We start from the raw sequence: 15,719 nt of genomic DNA on the forward strand, positions 1-15,719 counted from the left end.
TCATCCCACCCAAACCAGAACCAGAACCAGCAGAACCAGTAGAAGGAGAGGAAGCTGCTCATCCTCCGGAACCTGTAGCTGCACCTGTGGTTGTGGAAGAACCAGCGGAAGAGAAGCCAGAACCACAATGGATGGCATACACAACTGTTAAAAATTTAACCCTTTCAGTTAGTGGACTCAAGGAGGGTATGAAGTATAGATTCCGGGTGGCCGCAAGAAATATCATGGGTCGCAGTTCGTACACTGAAACTAGGGACGCTTATGAGATCAAGGAACAGATGCGTAAGTTTTCTTTTTTTTGCAACCAATGTTATTCAGAACATATCCACACATAATAGAATTGTGATTTTTGTGTGTGATGAGGGATTATTTTTCATCAAATCAAGTTAAAAAAATAATTTTGATTTGGTTTTCAGTGGAACCCAAGATTATGATGGCGGAGGCTGTGTCTGCCAAAGCAGGAGCGAAACTCAGGGTGGAAGCTCTTGTGTCTGGAAAGCCAGCACCAACCTGCACATGGATGCGAGGAGATGACAACGTTGTTTCCTCTAGTCGTCTTGCTGTGCACAAATCTGCAAACATGTGTGTGCTCATCATCAAAGACGTGTCCAGAACCGACAGTGGAATATACAGTTTGGTTGCTGAGAACAGCTGTGCTAAAGTAGATCAGCATATTAAAATCATCATCAGAGGTTTGTATCTTAATTGCATAAAATAATTAGTCGGTTCTATTTTCAAATTATTCGAATGAAAATTGTGTTAGATATGAATGCTGATAATGACTGTATGTTAATGTTTCAGATATCCCCGGAGCGCCTGAGCCTCCATTTGAGATCAGTGACATTGACGCTGATGCCTGCACACTCTCTTGGAAAGCACCAATTGAAGATGGCGGAAGCCAGATTACAAACTACGTAGTGGAGAAGTGTGACGTGATCAGAGGCGACTGGGTAAACGCTGTATCGTCCTGTGGCAAGACTGGCTGCAGACTGGGAAAGCTCATCCCTGGAAAGGAATACATCTTCCGTGTCCGTTCTGAGAATCGCTATGGAATCTCAGACCCCCTAACATCGGACAGGATGATTGCCAAATTCCCCTTCGGTGGGTTTCACACAAAAAATCTACTTAACTCTGTTGTATTGTTGTATCGTTCACTTAATCTAAAACTTGTTTTTGTTTGATGTATTTTATCAATAGATGTGCCCAGTGAGCCTTTAAACTGCCACATCACCAAGGTCAACAAGGACTGTATGTTTGTAGCCTGGGACAGACCTGAGAGCGATGGTGGCAGCCCTATTACTGGCTTCTACATTGAACGCAAAGAGAGGAACAGTCTCCTTTGGGTCAAAGCTAACGACTCAGTTGTCAGATCATTGGAATATCCCTGTGCAGGCCTTATTGAGGGCTTGGAATACAACTTCAGAGTATCTGCCATCAATCGTGCTGGACAGAGTAAGCCAAGCAAGAAGTCTGACTTCGTCACAGCAAGGACACCAGTTGGTATGTGTATTTTTTATTTCTTTTTTCCTATTATGATACATAAATTGTACGACTTCTTCCTCAAACATTGTGTACTTGATTTATTCCTGCACAGACACACCAGGCAAACCAGAGGTTCTTGATGTTACCAAGAATGCAGTCACCTTGGTCTGGACTAGACCAAAGAATGACGGTGGAAGCAAGATAATTGGATATTATGTTGAGGCCCTGAGGCTCCCTGGAGACAAATGGGTCCGTTGCAACACCAGCAGTCAGAATGTACCCAGAGAAGAGTACACTGCAACTGGACTGGAGGAAGACATGGAGTACCAGTTCAGAGTCATCGCAAAGACCGCTGTCAACATGAGCCGGCCATCAGACATCACGGACCCAGTTCTGGTCTCTGCAGAGAAGGGTAGGAATAGTGCATTGACATTTGTTTCCTCTAAATTAAGTACATATATGTATATACCATGGATTTGATTGGATTTTAGTGCATTTTTGACCATGTATCATTGATCATTTCAGTGCCACCAAGAGTAGAAATTGGAATCCCAATGAAGAGGCTTAAGCCAGTGAAGGCTGGGGTAAATGTACTTCTTGAGGCAGAGGTGTTTGGAAAACCGATGCCCAAGGTTACATGGAAGAGGGGAGAGGAAGTATTGAGAGCTTCTGAGACGTTGAAGATGTCCCAGTTGAGACATCTCTTCAGCATAGAGCTTCTTGGAGTAACAAAGGAACACACAGGAGAGTATACTATTTTGGCAGAAAATGCAAGTGGATCCAAAACTGGAGAAATTAAGTTAACTGTTTTCGGTAAGTATAAAGACAGACAAAGATATATTTCAAGATATTTTTTTTTTTCAACTAGAAACATATTACATTTATTATAATCAAGAAACATAAACATATTCTTCTTCTTAGATGTCCCCGGTCCACCAGTCTCTGTCAAGTTTGGTGACGTGTTTGCCAATAGTGTCCAGATTAGTTGGGAGGCGCCTCTTGCCGATGGAGGCTCGGACATCACAAACTACATTGTTGACAAACGTGAGACCAGTAGAGCTGAATGGGCTCAGGTCGCAGCCCATATTCAGGGTGATGTGTTTGAACTCACCACAAAGAAACTGATTGAGGGACGAGAGTACCAGTTCCGCGTCCGCGCAGAGAATAGATTTGGGGTTGGAGAAGCCATTGTGACGGATCCCGTCTATGCCAGGAATCCATTCAGTAAGATTTCTATTTACTTTTTTTCATATACTTTAATGCAGTAGTTTTAATACAGTAAATACTTTAACAGACTATTGGTTTAATACTTGAATCATTATTTTTTAGCTGTCCCTGGGGCATGTGAGGCACCAGTCATCACAAACATCACCAAAGAGCACATGACCGTTAGCTGGAAGGAACCTGCCGATGATGGCAAGTCAACCATCTTAGGATACATAGTGGAGAAGAAGGGAACCAAGGAAGTCAACTGGACTAAACTGAACAGGAAAGCATTGATAGAGAGAACCCTGGAAGTTGCTGGTCTGTCAGAGGGAGCAGAGTATGAATTCAGAGTAATTGCCCTGAACAACGCTGGCCTTGGCAAACCCAGTGAGCCATCCACTGTGGCTTCAGCCCACGATCCTATCAGTAAGTATCCAAACTTATTAAAACAATTTACCCAACATCATTCTGGATGACAATCATTCTGGATGACAATGCACCTATAATATGTAGCTTGATATCTACCTATAATATGTACATTTATATTTACTTTTAATATAAAAATGTATACTTGATATTTATTTAATATACTTTTAATATATTCACTGAGTGTACAAAACATTAAGAACTCTTTCCATGACATAGACTGACCAGATTAATCCAGGTGAAAGCTATGGTCCCTTATAGATGTCACTTGTTAAATCCACTTCAATCACCGTAGATGAATGGGAGGAAACAGGTTAAATAAAGAAGCCTTGAGATAATGAAGACATGGATTATGTATGTGTGCCAATCAGAGGGTTAATGGGCAAGACAAAAATGTAAGTGTCTTTGAACGGGGTATGGTAGTAGGTGCCAGGCGCACAGGTTTGTGTTAAGATCTGCAACGCTGCAGGGTTTTTCACGCTCAACAGTTTCCTGTGTGTATTAAGAATGGTCCACCACCCATCCAGTCAATTTGACACAACTGTGGGAAGCATTGGAGTCAACATGGGCCAGCATCCCTGTGGAACGCTTTCTACACCTTGTAGAGTCCATGCCCCGATGAATTAAGGCTGTTCTGAGGGCAAAAATGGGTGCAACTCAATATTCGGAAGGCTTTCTTAAAGTACACCCAGTGTATATACATTAAATACATTTTTATACTTAATTTTAATGGTCCTTTGTAGCTCAATTGGTTGAGCATGGTAACTTTAACGCCAGAGTAGTGGGTTCAATTCCCAGGACCACCCATATGTAAAATATGTGCACACATGACTGTAAGTCACTTTAGATAAAAGCTTCTGTTAAATGGCTTATATAATATGTACCTTTTACACTAATGTTGCCCTCTGTAGATTTTATATTATGTTCAAATATATATTTATTTATAATGACCTTTTATATAACATAAATGCGCTCCTCAATAGATCCTCCTGGACCCCCTGTGAACCCGATGGTCACTGACGTCAGCCGCAGCACGATTAGCCTGACCTGGACTAAACCAGCCAATAACGGAGGCAGTGACATCCTGGGATACCTTGTTGAATGCAAGAGAACAGACGCAACAGACTGGATCAGATGCAACGTGCCCAAGAACCTCCAAGACACATTCTACCTTGTTCAGAACCTCATTGATAAATCTGAATATCAACTGCGTGTGTCTGCCGTGAACAAAGTGGGCTTCAGTGAAACATGCGAAGTGCCAGATAAACATGTAGCAAAGGACATTTTGGGTATGCTAACATTTTAATATTAACCCGATTGAATGAGTATACTGTAGGCCAACTTTATGATCATATGTAAGAATAATAATAATAATAGTACTTGATTTGGATTTATACATAGCCTTTCTGGTGCGCAAAATGCTTTACAAGGTAAGGGAGGAAACTCACCTCTATCACCATGTAGATTTATTAACTTTGTTTTTCAAGTATTCAAGTTTATAATGAGCTTACAATTAAGTCTATGTACACACCCAACATTGTGTAGATTGAAACAAATTTTCTTGCTTTGATTTCAGTTGCTCCTGAGGCAGAACTCAGTGCTGACCTGAAGGAGGTTCTAGAGCTCCGTGCTGGGTCCCAAATGAGACTTTTCGCCACAATAAAGGGTCGTCCCACTCCCAAGGTGATCTGGGCAAAAATGAACAGCAACATCAAGGAAAGACAAGACATTGTTATCAAGAGCACCGACACTGACACTGTGGTGTTAGTCCAGAGTTGCAACAGATATGATGCGGGCAAATACATCCTGAGCCTTGAAAGTCGCAGCGGAATGAAGATGTATACAATTGTTGTCAAGGTTTACGGTAAGCAGAAATTATTGTATTTAAGACTCGATTCATGAGATTTTAAATAAATATGGCTTAATCTGTAATCCTTAATGTATTTATCTATCTGACATACAGATACCCCTGGGCCACCAGTCAATCTCATGGTAAAGGGGACAACAAAGGACAGTGCAAAGATCCTTTGGGATACTCCTCTTATTGATGGTGGAAGCGAAGTGACCAGTTACATTATTGAAAAGCGTGATGCAGAGAGAAAAGCTTGGTCTCTAGTTAAAGATAACTATGCCAAAAACACTCTCAAGATCCCTGATTTGGAGGCTGGTAGATCTTACTGTTTTAGAGTCAAGGCTGTGAATGAATATGGTGTTGGCGAGGCATGTGAAACCGCAGATTCAGTTAGAGCGTCTGGTGAGTGATCATGCATTATATCTAATATAATCTACATTGTTTTGTGTGGAGAGAATGTTCTTCTAATCTCATTTGATATTACAGAGGAACCTGGGCCGGTCATGGACTTCAAGCCCTTGTTGATCACAAAGCAAGGATGCACCCTTGGATGGAAGAAACCTCTCAGTGATGGCGGTAGCCGCATCATTGTGTATGTGCTTGAGGTTATGAATGGAGATGATAACTGGAAGGAGCTAATGAGTTCCAAGAACATGCAGTACAGTGCCAAGGATCTGGTGGAAGGAAAAGAATATAAGTACAGAGTCAAAGCAGTAAATGACTCTGGTGACAGTCCGTACAAGGAGCTGGATGTGGTGGCTAAAGACCAGATCAGTAAGTCTTTATCTGCATCCCAAATGGCACCCCTTTCCCTATATAGTGCGCTACTTTTGACCAGGGCCCATAAGGAATTCCTCCTCATGAACTATCTGTGATTTATCTCACTACCATTGTTTTTCACCGGCAGATATTAACCCTATTCTTGTCCTCTGTCTTTTCTAGTTCATCCTGGAGTTGACTTGCGGGGCATTCCCAATCTGTGCTACATTGCAAAGGAGGGAAGTATAGTCCGCATCAAGCTCCCACTCTACGGCAAACCTACTCCTAAATGCTCCTGGAAGAAGGGCGAGGATGAGGATTTGACCGATACTGGAAGAGTGTGTGCAGAATCCACAGCAGTCAACACTACCCTCCTGATCCGTGACTGCCAGAGGAGCGATGCCTCTAAGTACACAGTCACACTGAAAAACATTTCTGGAGTAAAGGAATCCACCATCTTCATTAGGGTGGTTGGCAAACCAGGAATGCCTGTCGCACCAATGAAGTTTAAGGATGTCACTGCAGATGGGTGCACCCTGAGATGGACTGCACCTAAGGATGATGGTGGATCAGAGATAACCAACTATACTCTTGAGAAGAGGGATTCTGTAACCAACATGTGGGTTAGCATTGCTACCGATATTGAAGCAGTTTCCAATACTACCACCTTCAGAGTGACAGGTCTTCATGAGGAGACGGAATACATCTTCAGAGTCTGTGCACAGAACAAGCATGGTGCTAGTGAAGGACTCAAATCCGAGCCTATTGTTGCCAAGCATCCATTCAGTAAGTTAAGTTTTCTTCTAAATTGTATAGATCATTTTTTGTCATTAGATGTAATTTGGATATTCTTGACTGATTGTAATGTTATCACTCCTTTCCAGATGTACCTGAGGCACCACCTGCACCTGTGATCATGAGTATGCGTCATGATTCATCATTTTTGGCCTGGTCTGACCCAAGGAAGACCGGAGGCTCTCCAATTACTGGTAGAGTACAAGTGTCTTTTTTAGCATACAGTAGCAACTCTATGTTTTCTGAGTTGATGCTTGTGGGAGTTGTCAAGTGAATGATTTTGTGTATATTTGTCTAAATTCTGTCAGTGTGTTCGGTTAATTGAAAGGGGACGTCAGCACAACATCACCAGGTCAAATTCCTGGTACATGTACTTGGCGAATAAAAATGATTCTGATTAACAATCATAACAATCTATGAACCCTTGTGATTTCAGGCTACCATGTTGAGTTCAAGGAGAGGAACAGCATGCTGTGGAAGAGGTCAGGGGGAGCCATTAAGATGAAGGAACACAAGGTCACCGGCTTAACTGAAGGACTGGAATATGAATTCAGAGTCATGGCCACGAATCTGGCCGGTGTTGGCAGAGCAAGTCCACCAACTGAGGCGCATGTTGCCTTGGATCCAATTGGTAAGTGGAATATTTTTTCAAGGTTCATTGTTCATTCAGGTGTCCCATGGCATCCATAGGCCAGATTGGATTGTGTCTTGTTTGTCCCCTTGGCAATTGGTTTTTGTAATATTTTCACTGGAATAATCATGAGACCAGAAAACGGTGAACAATTACATAAATGTGGGAGGTTTTGTCTTACAATCACATTGAGCATCCCTCTTGTTTGTATTTCAGATGCCCCTGGGAAACCTGATGTGATCAGCATCACAAGAAGTACTGTAACACTTCAGTGGACTGAGCCCAAGTACGATGGTGGACACAGACTGACTGGCTACATCGTTGAAAAACGTGATTTGCCTTCCAAGATCTGGCAAAAGGCTAACAATGTGAATGTTGTGGACACAGCATACACTGTGAAAGAGCTGCAAGAGGGATGCAAGTTTGAGTTCAGAATCAGGGCAAAAAATGCCGCTGGAGCATTGAGCCCTCCCTCTGAACAAACAGATACACTTGTGTGCAAGGATGAATACGGTAAGATATATATTTATATTGATGATTGTATTATTAATCATGAAATGAAGTAACAGAATGTGGTGTGTTTACTACCATGAAGGTAATTAATATATTGATTTATTCAACAGAGGCACCAACCATCACTATTGATTCCACTGTAAAGGAGGGACTCACAGTCAGAGCGGGTGACCACATCGTCATAACTGCAACAAGTATTGTAGGCAAACCCTCACCAACATCAGTGTGGTCTAAGGGTGGAAAATACTTCAAGCCTTCAGATATCTGCCAGATTGAGTCCACTGCAACATCCTCGACATTGACGGTCAAATATGCCGGGAGATCGGATTCTGGAGAATACACAATTACAGCCAGCAATCCATTTGGTGTCACAGAAGAAGTTGTGAAAGTGAAGGTTTTGGATGTACCCGCAGCTCCGGGTCCTATTGAGGTCAGTGGAGTTTCGTCTGAGAAGGTCACACTGACATGGACACCACCAACTGAAGATGGTGGATGTCCAGTTAAATATTACACCCTGGAGAAGAGAGAAACAAGCCGCCTCCTTTGGACCATTCTGTCAGAAAAAGTACTTGACTGCCACTATATTGCCACGAAGCTAATCCAGGGAAATGAATACATCTTCCGTGTGAAGGCAGTTAATCACTATGGTCCTGGAGAAGCAGCAGTGTCTGGGCCAGCTAAGATGGTGGACCAATTTGGTATGTAAAACTGACTTGTTTCATTTAGTTGGATTGAATAATGGTTATGTAAATTTTCACTAATGCATCCTAAATACTGTGATATACTTTGTTTGCAGGTCCCCCTGGTCCTCCATCAAAACCAGAGATTGAAGAGATTGGAGGACACCATGTCAAAATCAACTGGAAAAGACCGATTGATGATGGTGGTAGCGACATCACAGGCTACATGGTTGAAAAGAAAGAAAGAAAGGGCATGAGATGGGTTCGGGCAGCGAAGAAATCCATTGCTGAACTCTCATATGAAGTAACAGGACTCACAGAGAAAGTCGAATATGAATTCAGGGTGGTTGCAGAGAACAAAGCAGGCTTCGGAGAGCCAAGTGAACCATCATTATCTGTTACGACCAAAACTGTTAAATGTGAGTTAAAAAATCTGCATCTATCCATATACGTTGCTTTTATGTAGTCATATTTACGTAGTCATTCCACTTTACGTACCTCACTTTTAGATATCTAATCTCTGAATCATTATATATAGGGATTTGCCTTAATGTTATCTTTTAATCATATACTGATCACTTCTATTACTATTTTAGATGCACCTGGACCTCCAATCAACCCAAGAATTACAGATACAACAAAGACTTCTGCAACATTCTTCTGGGGGAAACCACTTGAAGATGGTGGGCTTGAAGTCACAGGGTACTTTGTTGAGCATAAAAAAGATGGAGAAGAGGAATGGTTCAAGGACACACCAACTGCTCCACTGAGAATTACAGAATTTGTTGTTCCTAACTTGACAGTGGGAGCAAAATACCACTTCAGAGTCAGTGCAATGAATGCAGAGGGAGTTGGTGAACCAGCTCAAACTGAAGAACTGGTTGAAATTATTGAACGTGAAGAAGAGCCAGACCTTGAACTGGATGTTGAGCTGAGAAGAACCCTTGTTGTCAGGGCGGGATGTTCCATCCGCATATTTGTGCCCATTAAAGGTCGCCCAGCTCCTGTAGTAGCTTGGACGAAGGGCGAAGACACACCACTCAAAGGACGTGCTAACATTGACAGCACAGAGTCATACACTATGCTTGTCATCCCTGACTGCACAAGAAATGATGCAGGAAGATACAACTTGATCCTTACGAATGCTGCAGGAGAGAAGACTGCTCATGTCAATGTGAGAGTTCTGGATTCACCTGGACCACCAATTAATCTGAAGCCAAAGCACATTGACAAAGAGAGCATCACTCTTCAATGGGAACTGCCGCTTATCGATGGTGGTTCAAAGATAACAAACTATATAATTGAAAAGAGAGAGTCAACACGCAAAGCATATTCCACCATAATATCAGTGTGTCCAAATAGCACAGTTAGAATTCCTGATCTAGCAGAAGGGTCAGAATATTACTTCAGAGTGTCGGCTGAAAATGAGTACGGAATTGGCGAGTCGGTTGAGACTACAGATCCAATTCGAGCATCTCAAGCACCAACACCCCCTGAGAGCGTTTATGCTACAGATGTCACCAAGACCTCTGTCAGTCTTGCATGGACAAAGCCAAAACATGACGGTGGTAGTAGAGTTACTGGATATGTCCTTGAAGCTCAAAAGAAGGGAGGAGACCAGTGGTCCCATGTGACAACTGTCAAGACAATGGACTTCATAGTGAAGAACCTGAACGAAAATGAACAGTATATATTCCGTGTCATGGCTGTAAACCACTCTGGAAGAAGTGGTCCTTGTGACAGCAAGCCTGTTACTATCAAGGAAACAATAACAATGCCAGAATTTGACCTGCGTGGAATATGCCAGAAAATTGTAATTGCCAGGGCAGGAGATGAGATTAAAGTTGAGATACCAGTTATGGGACGTCCAAAACCAACTGTTTCATGGACGAAAGATGGTCAGCACCTCAAGATAACCCCAAGAATAATCACTGAACGTACTGCAACCACAAGTATACTGAATATAACAGAATGCATAAGGAGTGACACAGGACATTATGGCATGACAGGGAAGAACATAGTTGGCTCAGTGACAGATACCATCATAGTAAAAGTGCACGATGTCCCTGGACCTCCAAAGGGACCAATAAAAATAGATGAAATCTCCCGTACCTATGCTGTCATCTCTTGGGGAACGCCTGAGAATGATGGAGGTGTACCAATCAACAATTACATTGTTGAATTAAGGGAAACTACAGGAACGTCATGGATAGAATTGACATCATCTGTAATCCGTACAATATTTAAAGCTACTCGTCTGAAGACTGGTGCGGAATACCAGTTCAGAGTCAAAGCTAAAAACAGATATGGTGCTGGTCAACCAATCATCTCAGAGTCAGTGGTTGCTGCATATCCATTCAAACCCCCTGGGCCACCTAGTACTCCAAAGGTTGTGGCCTTTACCAAAGACACAATGACAATTGGCTGGAATGAACCTGTTTATGATGGTGGAAGTGAAGTCATTGGATATCACATTGAGAGGAAAGAGAGAAGCAGCATCCTTTGGCAAAAGATCAGCAAATCCACGGTGAAAGATAATCAATTCAAATCAAGTGGACTGGAAGATGGAGTTGCATATGAATTCCGCGTCACTGCTGAAAACATGGCGGGAATTGGTAAACCAAGCAAGGCTTCAGAAGCAATGCTAGCCCTTGATCCAGTGGATCCACCAGGTCAACCAGAGCCAATCTTTGTTTCCAAGAATATCGTAACAATTCAATGGACAAAGCCTGAATATGATGGTGGGTTCAAGATTACTGGCTACGTAGTGGAAAAGAGAGACTTACCAGCTGGTCGTTGGATGAGGGCCAACTTCACAAACATCATTGAGACCACTTTCACTGTAAGTGGGTTAACTCAGAATGAGGCCTATGAATTCCGTGTACTTGCCAAAAATGCAGCTGGTTCAGTAAGTGAACCATCTGAGCCATCGGATCCCATCACCTGCACAGATGATATTGTGGAACCACGAATCATGGTTGATGCCAAATTCAAGGATGTGATTCTACTGAAAGCAGGGGAAAACTTCAAACTTGAGGCAGATGTTGCAGGCCAACCACTACCATCCATGGTGTGGACCAAGGGTGGAAAGGACATTGAAAATACGATGAAATTGACAATTAAAATGACTGATTTAACAACAACTCTGATTAACAAAGACTCGTTAAGAAGAGATGGAGGTGAATTTGTTCTGACTGCCACAAATGTTGGAGGGTTTGCCAAGCATATCTTTAATGTCAAAGTCCTTGACAGGCCAGGTCCACCTGGAGGACCCCTGGTGGTGTCAGATATCACATCTGACAACTGTATTTTGGAATGGGCTCCACCCGCAGATGATGGTGGTGCAGAGATTGACCATTACGTGATTGAAAAGCGTGAATCAAGCAGGCTTGCATGGACAAATTCGGCCTCAGGCTTAACTGATACCCAATTTAAGGTGAACAAGTTACTCAAAGGAAATGAGTACATATTCAGAGTAATGGCAGTCAACAAATATGGAGTCGGAGAGCCTCTAGAATCTGCTCCAACTATTGCAAACAATCCATGGGTGCCAGCAGATCCTCCAAAGGATCCTGAAGTAACAATAATCACTAAGGATTCAATGATTCTTATGTGGAAGGCTCCTGAGTATGATGGTGGAACTCCAATCACAAACTATAATATTGAAAGGAAAGACAAGATTGGTCTTCGCTGGGTAAAATGCAACAAGAAGAAAGTAAAAGACTTGCAGTTCAAGGTAACTGGGCTTCTAGTAACACATGAATATGAATTCAGAATTCTTGCAGAGAATGCAGCTGGATTAAGCTTACCAAGCAATTCAAGTCCTTTCTACAAGGCTACTGACACCCTCTACGAACCAGGCCCTCCAGGAAACCCAAGAGTCGTGGACACAAACAAGTCGTCCATTACGATTGCATGGAACAAGCCAAATTATGATGGTGGTTCTGAAATCACAGGATACATTGTGGAGACCTGCATTCCTGGGGAGGAGGAATGGACAATTGTTACTCCGCCAGGAGGACTAATGGGTACATCGTTTACCCTTATGAACTTAGAGGAGGACAAAGAGTACATGATTCAAGTTTCTGCCGTAAACAGTGAGGGTATTGGAGAGGAAGCAACTATTCCTGGCACACCGAGAGCTCAAGACAGGCTGCTTCCACCGGAATTTGACCTGGATGCAGAGCTAAAGAAGGTTGTGAATATCAGAGCCTGTAACACATTGAGACTTTTTGTACCTATCAGAGGAAGACCATCACCCGAGGCAAAATGGACCAAAGAAGATGGTGAACCTATTACGAGAGCAACCATTGAAAGCACAACTTCTTACACATCACTGGTGGTGGAAAATGTCAACCGATTTGACAGTGGCAAGTACGTGCTCACAATAGAAAACAGTTCTGGATCCAATACAGCTGCTGTGAATGTCAGAGTGCTAGATACCCCAGGTGCCCCGCAAAATCTCAAGATCAACAGCGTCACTAAAGAATCTGTCACTCTTATCTGGGATGCTCCAGTAAATGACGGTGGAGCAAAGATTAAGAACTACATTGTTGAAAAACGTGAATCAACAAGGAAAGCATATGCCACTGTAAATTCTAACTGTCATAAGAACACCTGGAAAGTTGACCAGCTGCAGGAGGGGTGTAACTACTACTTCAGAGTTTTAGCTGAAAATGAATATGGAATTGGCCTACCAATTGAAACCCGTGAATCAGTTAAAGTTTCTGAAAAACCACAGCCTCCTGCCAAAATCACCCTCGCCGATGTTACCAAGACTAGTGCCACCCTGTCTTGGGAGAAACCAGAGCATGATGGAGGAAGTAGAGTGGTATGCTATGTTATTGAGATGCTGAGCAAAGGTGCCGAGAAATGGGTCCAGTCTTCCATTGTCAAAACATTAGAAGCAGTTGTCCCTGGACTGACACCAGGTGAAGAGTACATGTTCCGTGTAGCAGCAAGAAATGAAAAAGGAACAAGTGATCCACGTCAAATTGGTGTGCCAGTGATTGCTAAAGATCTTGTGATTGTCCCATCAGCTAAAATGTTGTTCAACACATTCAGTGTTCTAGCAGGAGAGGATTTGACAGTACAGATTCCGTTTATTGCTCGTCCCCGAGCAACTATTTCATTCATAAAGGACAATCTACCTATGAAGCGTACCACCAGAGTTAACTTTGGAGGATCAGATAAACTGATCAATCTTCAAATCAAAGAGGCATGCAGAGAAGATGTTGGTCAGTACCGAATCATACTCGCAAACACTGCTGGGGATACATCTTTATACATCTCAGTAGTTGTTCTTGACAAACCTGGACCACCAAAGGGCCCAATTAAAGTTGAGGCTGTTACTACTGACAGTGTGCTTTTCTCCTGGACTCCTCCAGAGTATGATGGTGGTGCAACAATCAACAGCTACCTTGTAGAAAAGAGAGACACGTCCACACAAACTTGGTTGGTCGTGTCTCCAAATCATGCAAGAACAACGATTAAAGCTTCGAGGCTGAAAAACGGTTCAGAGTACCAGTTCAGGGTGACAGCTCAGAACAGGTATGGAAAGGGCCCATCTCTGACCTCAGGGTCTGTTGTTGCTGAGTATCCATTCAAATTACCAGGCCCTCCAGGAACACCATCTGTACAGTCTTCCACAAAGGATAGCATGGTAGTTGTGTGGAATGAGCCTGTTAATGATGGTGGAAGCACTGTGCTGGGATATCATCTTGAGCGCAAAGAGAGAAACAGTATTCTCTGGGTGAAGCTCAATAAGTCTCTCATCCAGGATACATCTTACAAGACCACTGGTCTGGAACCAGGACAAGAATATGAATTCAGAGTTTACGCTGAAAACATTGTGGGAATTGGAAAAGTTAGCAAACTTTCCGAAGGTCACATTTCTAGGGATCCTTGCGATCCCCCCGGAGATCCTGAGGCTACTAAGATAACAAAGGATTCTGTAACAATCACATGGACAAAGCCAGAGTATGATGGTGGTGCCAATGTCACCGGCTATATTGTAGAGAAGAAAGAGTTGCCAGAGGGCCGCTGGAACAAAACCAACTTCACAAATATCATTGAAACCGAGTATGTGGCAACCAGCCTTGTGGAGAACCAGAAATATGAGTTCCGAGTTATTGCAAGAAACGCAGCAGGTGTTTTCAGCCTTCCCTCATACAGCACTGGACCAATTACTGCTAAAGATGAAATCGACCCTCCTCGTATTAGCATTGACCCACAGTTCACACAAACTGTTTATGTTAATGCTGGAGATGGCTTCAAAATCGATGCCGATGTTCATGGTAGTCCAATACCCGAAATCCTCTGGATGAAGAGTGGCCACGAGGCACCCCTTGCAAACACTATCACCAGAGACATAAAAAATACAGACAGCACCACTTTGTTGACTGTCAAAGAGGCTAAACTTGAAGATGGAGGCAAGTACACTTTACTTCTAAAAAATCCAGGAGGCGAGAAGTCAGTGAAGATCAATGTGGTTGTTCTGGATAAACCTGGGGCACCACAAGGTCCTATCTCTGTCACTGGCATCACAAATGATCAATGTTGCCTTGCTTGGAAATCCCCACTCTATGATGGCGGCAGTAAAATCACTCATTACATTGTGGAGAGAAGGGAGACAAGCAGATTAATTTGGACTGTTGTTGATAATAAGTGTGAGTCAAATTATCTGAAGGTTACAAAACTCTTGGAGGGAAATGAGTACATTTTCAAAGTCCAGGCAGTAAACAAATTTGGACTTAGTGTGGGTCTGGAATCAATTGCTGTGACTGTCAAAGACCCATTCGTTCCCCCAGATTCACCAAGTAGGTTGGAGGTTTCCGATGTCAAAAAGGATTCAATGGTGATTACCTGGGAGGCTCCTGGATATGATGGTGGCAGTAATATTATTGGATACATTATTGAGAAGCACGATAAGGAGGGCGTGAGATGGACCAGATGCAATAGGAAGACAGTTACTGACTTAACCTACAAAGTCACCGGACTTATGGAAAGTCATATTTATGAATTTAGAGTTCTGGCTGAGAATGTCTCTGGAGTTGGAGAGCCAAGCTCCCCAACAGTTTTCTACAAGGCTTTGGATCCAATCTTCAGACCAGGTGCACCAATTAATCCTAAAGTAACTGACATAAGCAAAACTTCGGTTTTCCTGTCATGGGGCAAACCTATATATGACGGAGGATGTGAGATTCAAGGATACATTGTGGAGAAATGCGAAGTGCCATCTCCTGCATCTCTCACTAAGCAATCCATCGTTGTGGAACCGGCCACTAAGGCACCAGCTGCTGAGGGAGAGGAAGCACCCGCTGAAAAAGGAGCAGCTGAGGCAACACCTGCTGAGGCAACACCCGCCGAAGCAGCA

The 15,719-nt window shown here is 43.0% G+C and overlaps 1 protein-coding gene across 1 annotated transcript in view; it reads left to right on the plus strand.

Annotated features, from left to right (window-relative positions):
* Nucleotides 1–15,719, plus strand: part of LOC135546847 (titin-like) — a 170,130-nt gene that overhangs the window by 111,343 nt on the left and 43,068 nt on the right. The window contains 19 exon segments of the mRNA XM_064975419.1: nucleotides 103–282; nucleotides 417–692; nucleotides 802–1,101; nucleotides 1,198–1,500; nucleotides 1,595–1,894; nucleotides 2,008–2,295; nucleotides 2,404–2,706; nucleotides 2,812–3,114; nucleotides 4,098–4,403; nucleotides 4,691–4,978; nucleotides 5,078–5,368; nucleotides 5,453–5,740; nucleotides 5,909–6,511; nucleotides 6,610–6,714; nucleotides 6,957–7,151; nucleotides 7,368–7,664; nucleotides 7,775–8,362; nucleotides 8,461–8,763; nucleotides 8,941–15,587. Of these exon segments, the coding sequence (XP_064831491.1) occupies nucleotides 103–282; nucleotides 417–692; nucleotides 802–1,101; nucleotides 1,198–1,500; nucleotides 1,595–1,894; nucleotides 2,008–2,295; nucleotides 2,404–2,706; nucleotides 2,812–3,114; nucleotides 4,098–4,403; nucleotides 4,691–4,978; nucleotides 5,078–5,368; nucleotides 5,453–5,740; nucleotides 5,909–6,511; nucleotides 6,610–6,714; nucleotides 6,957–7,151; nucleotides 7,368–7,664; nucleotides 7,775–8,362; nucleotides 8,461–8,763; nucleotides 8,941–15,587 (12,164 nt within the window).

This window comes from Oncorhynchus masou, chromosome 10 (assembly GCF_036934945.1).
Source record: "Oncorhynchus masou masou isolate Uvic2021 chromosome 10, UVic_Omas_1.1, whole genome shotgun sequence".
Classification (NCBI taxonomy): domain Eukaryota; kingdom Metazoa; phylum Chordata; class Actinopteri; order Salmoniformes; family Salmonidae; genus Oncorhynchus; species Oncorhynchus masou.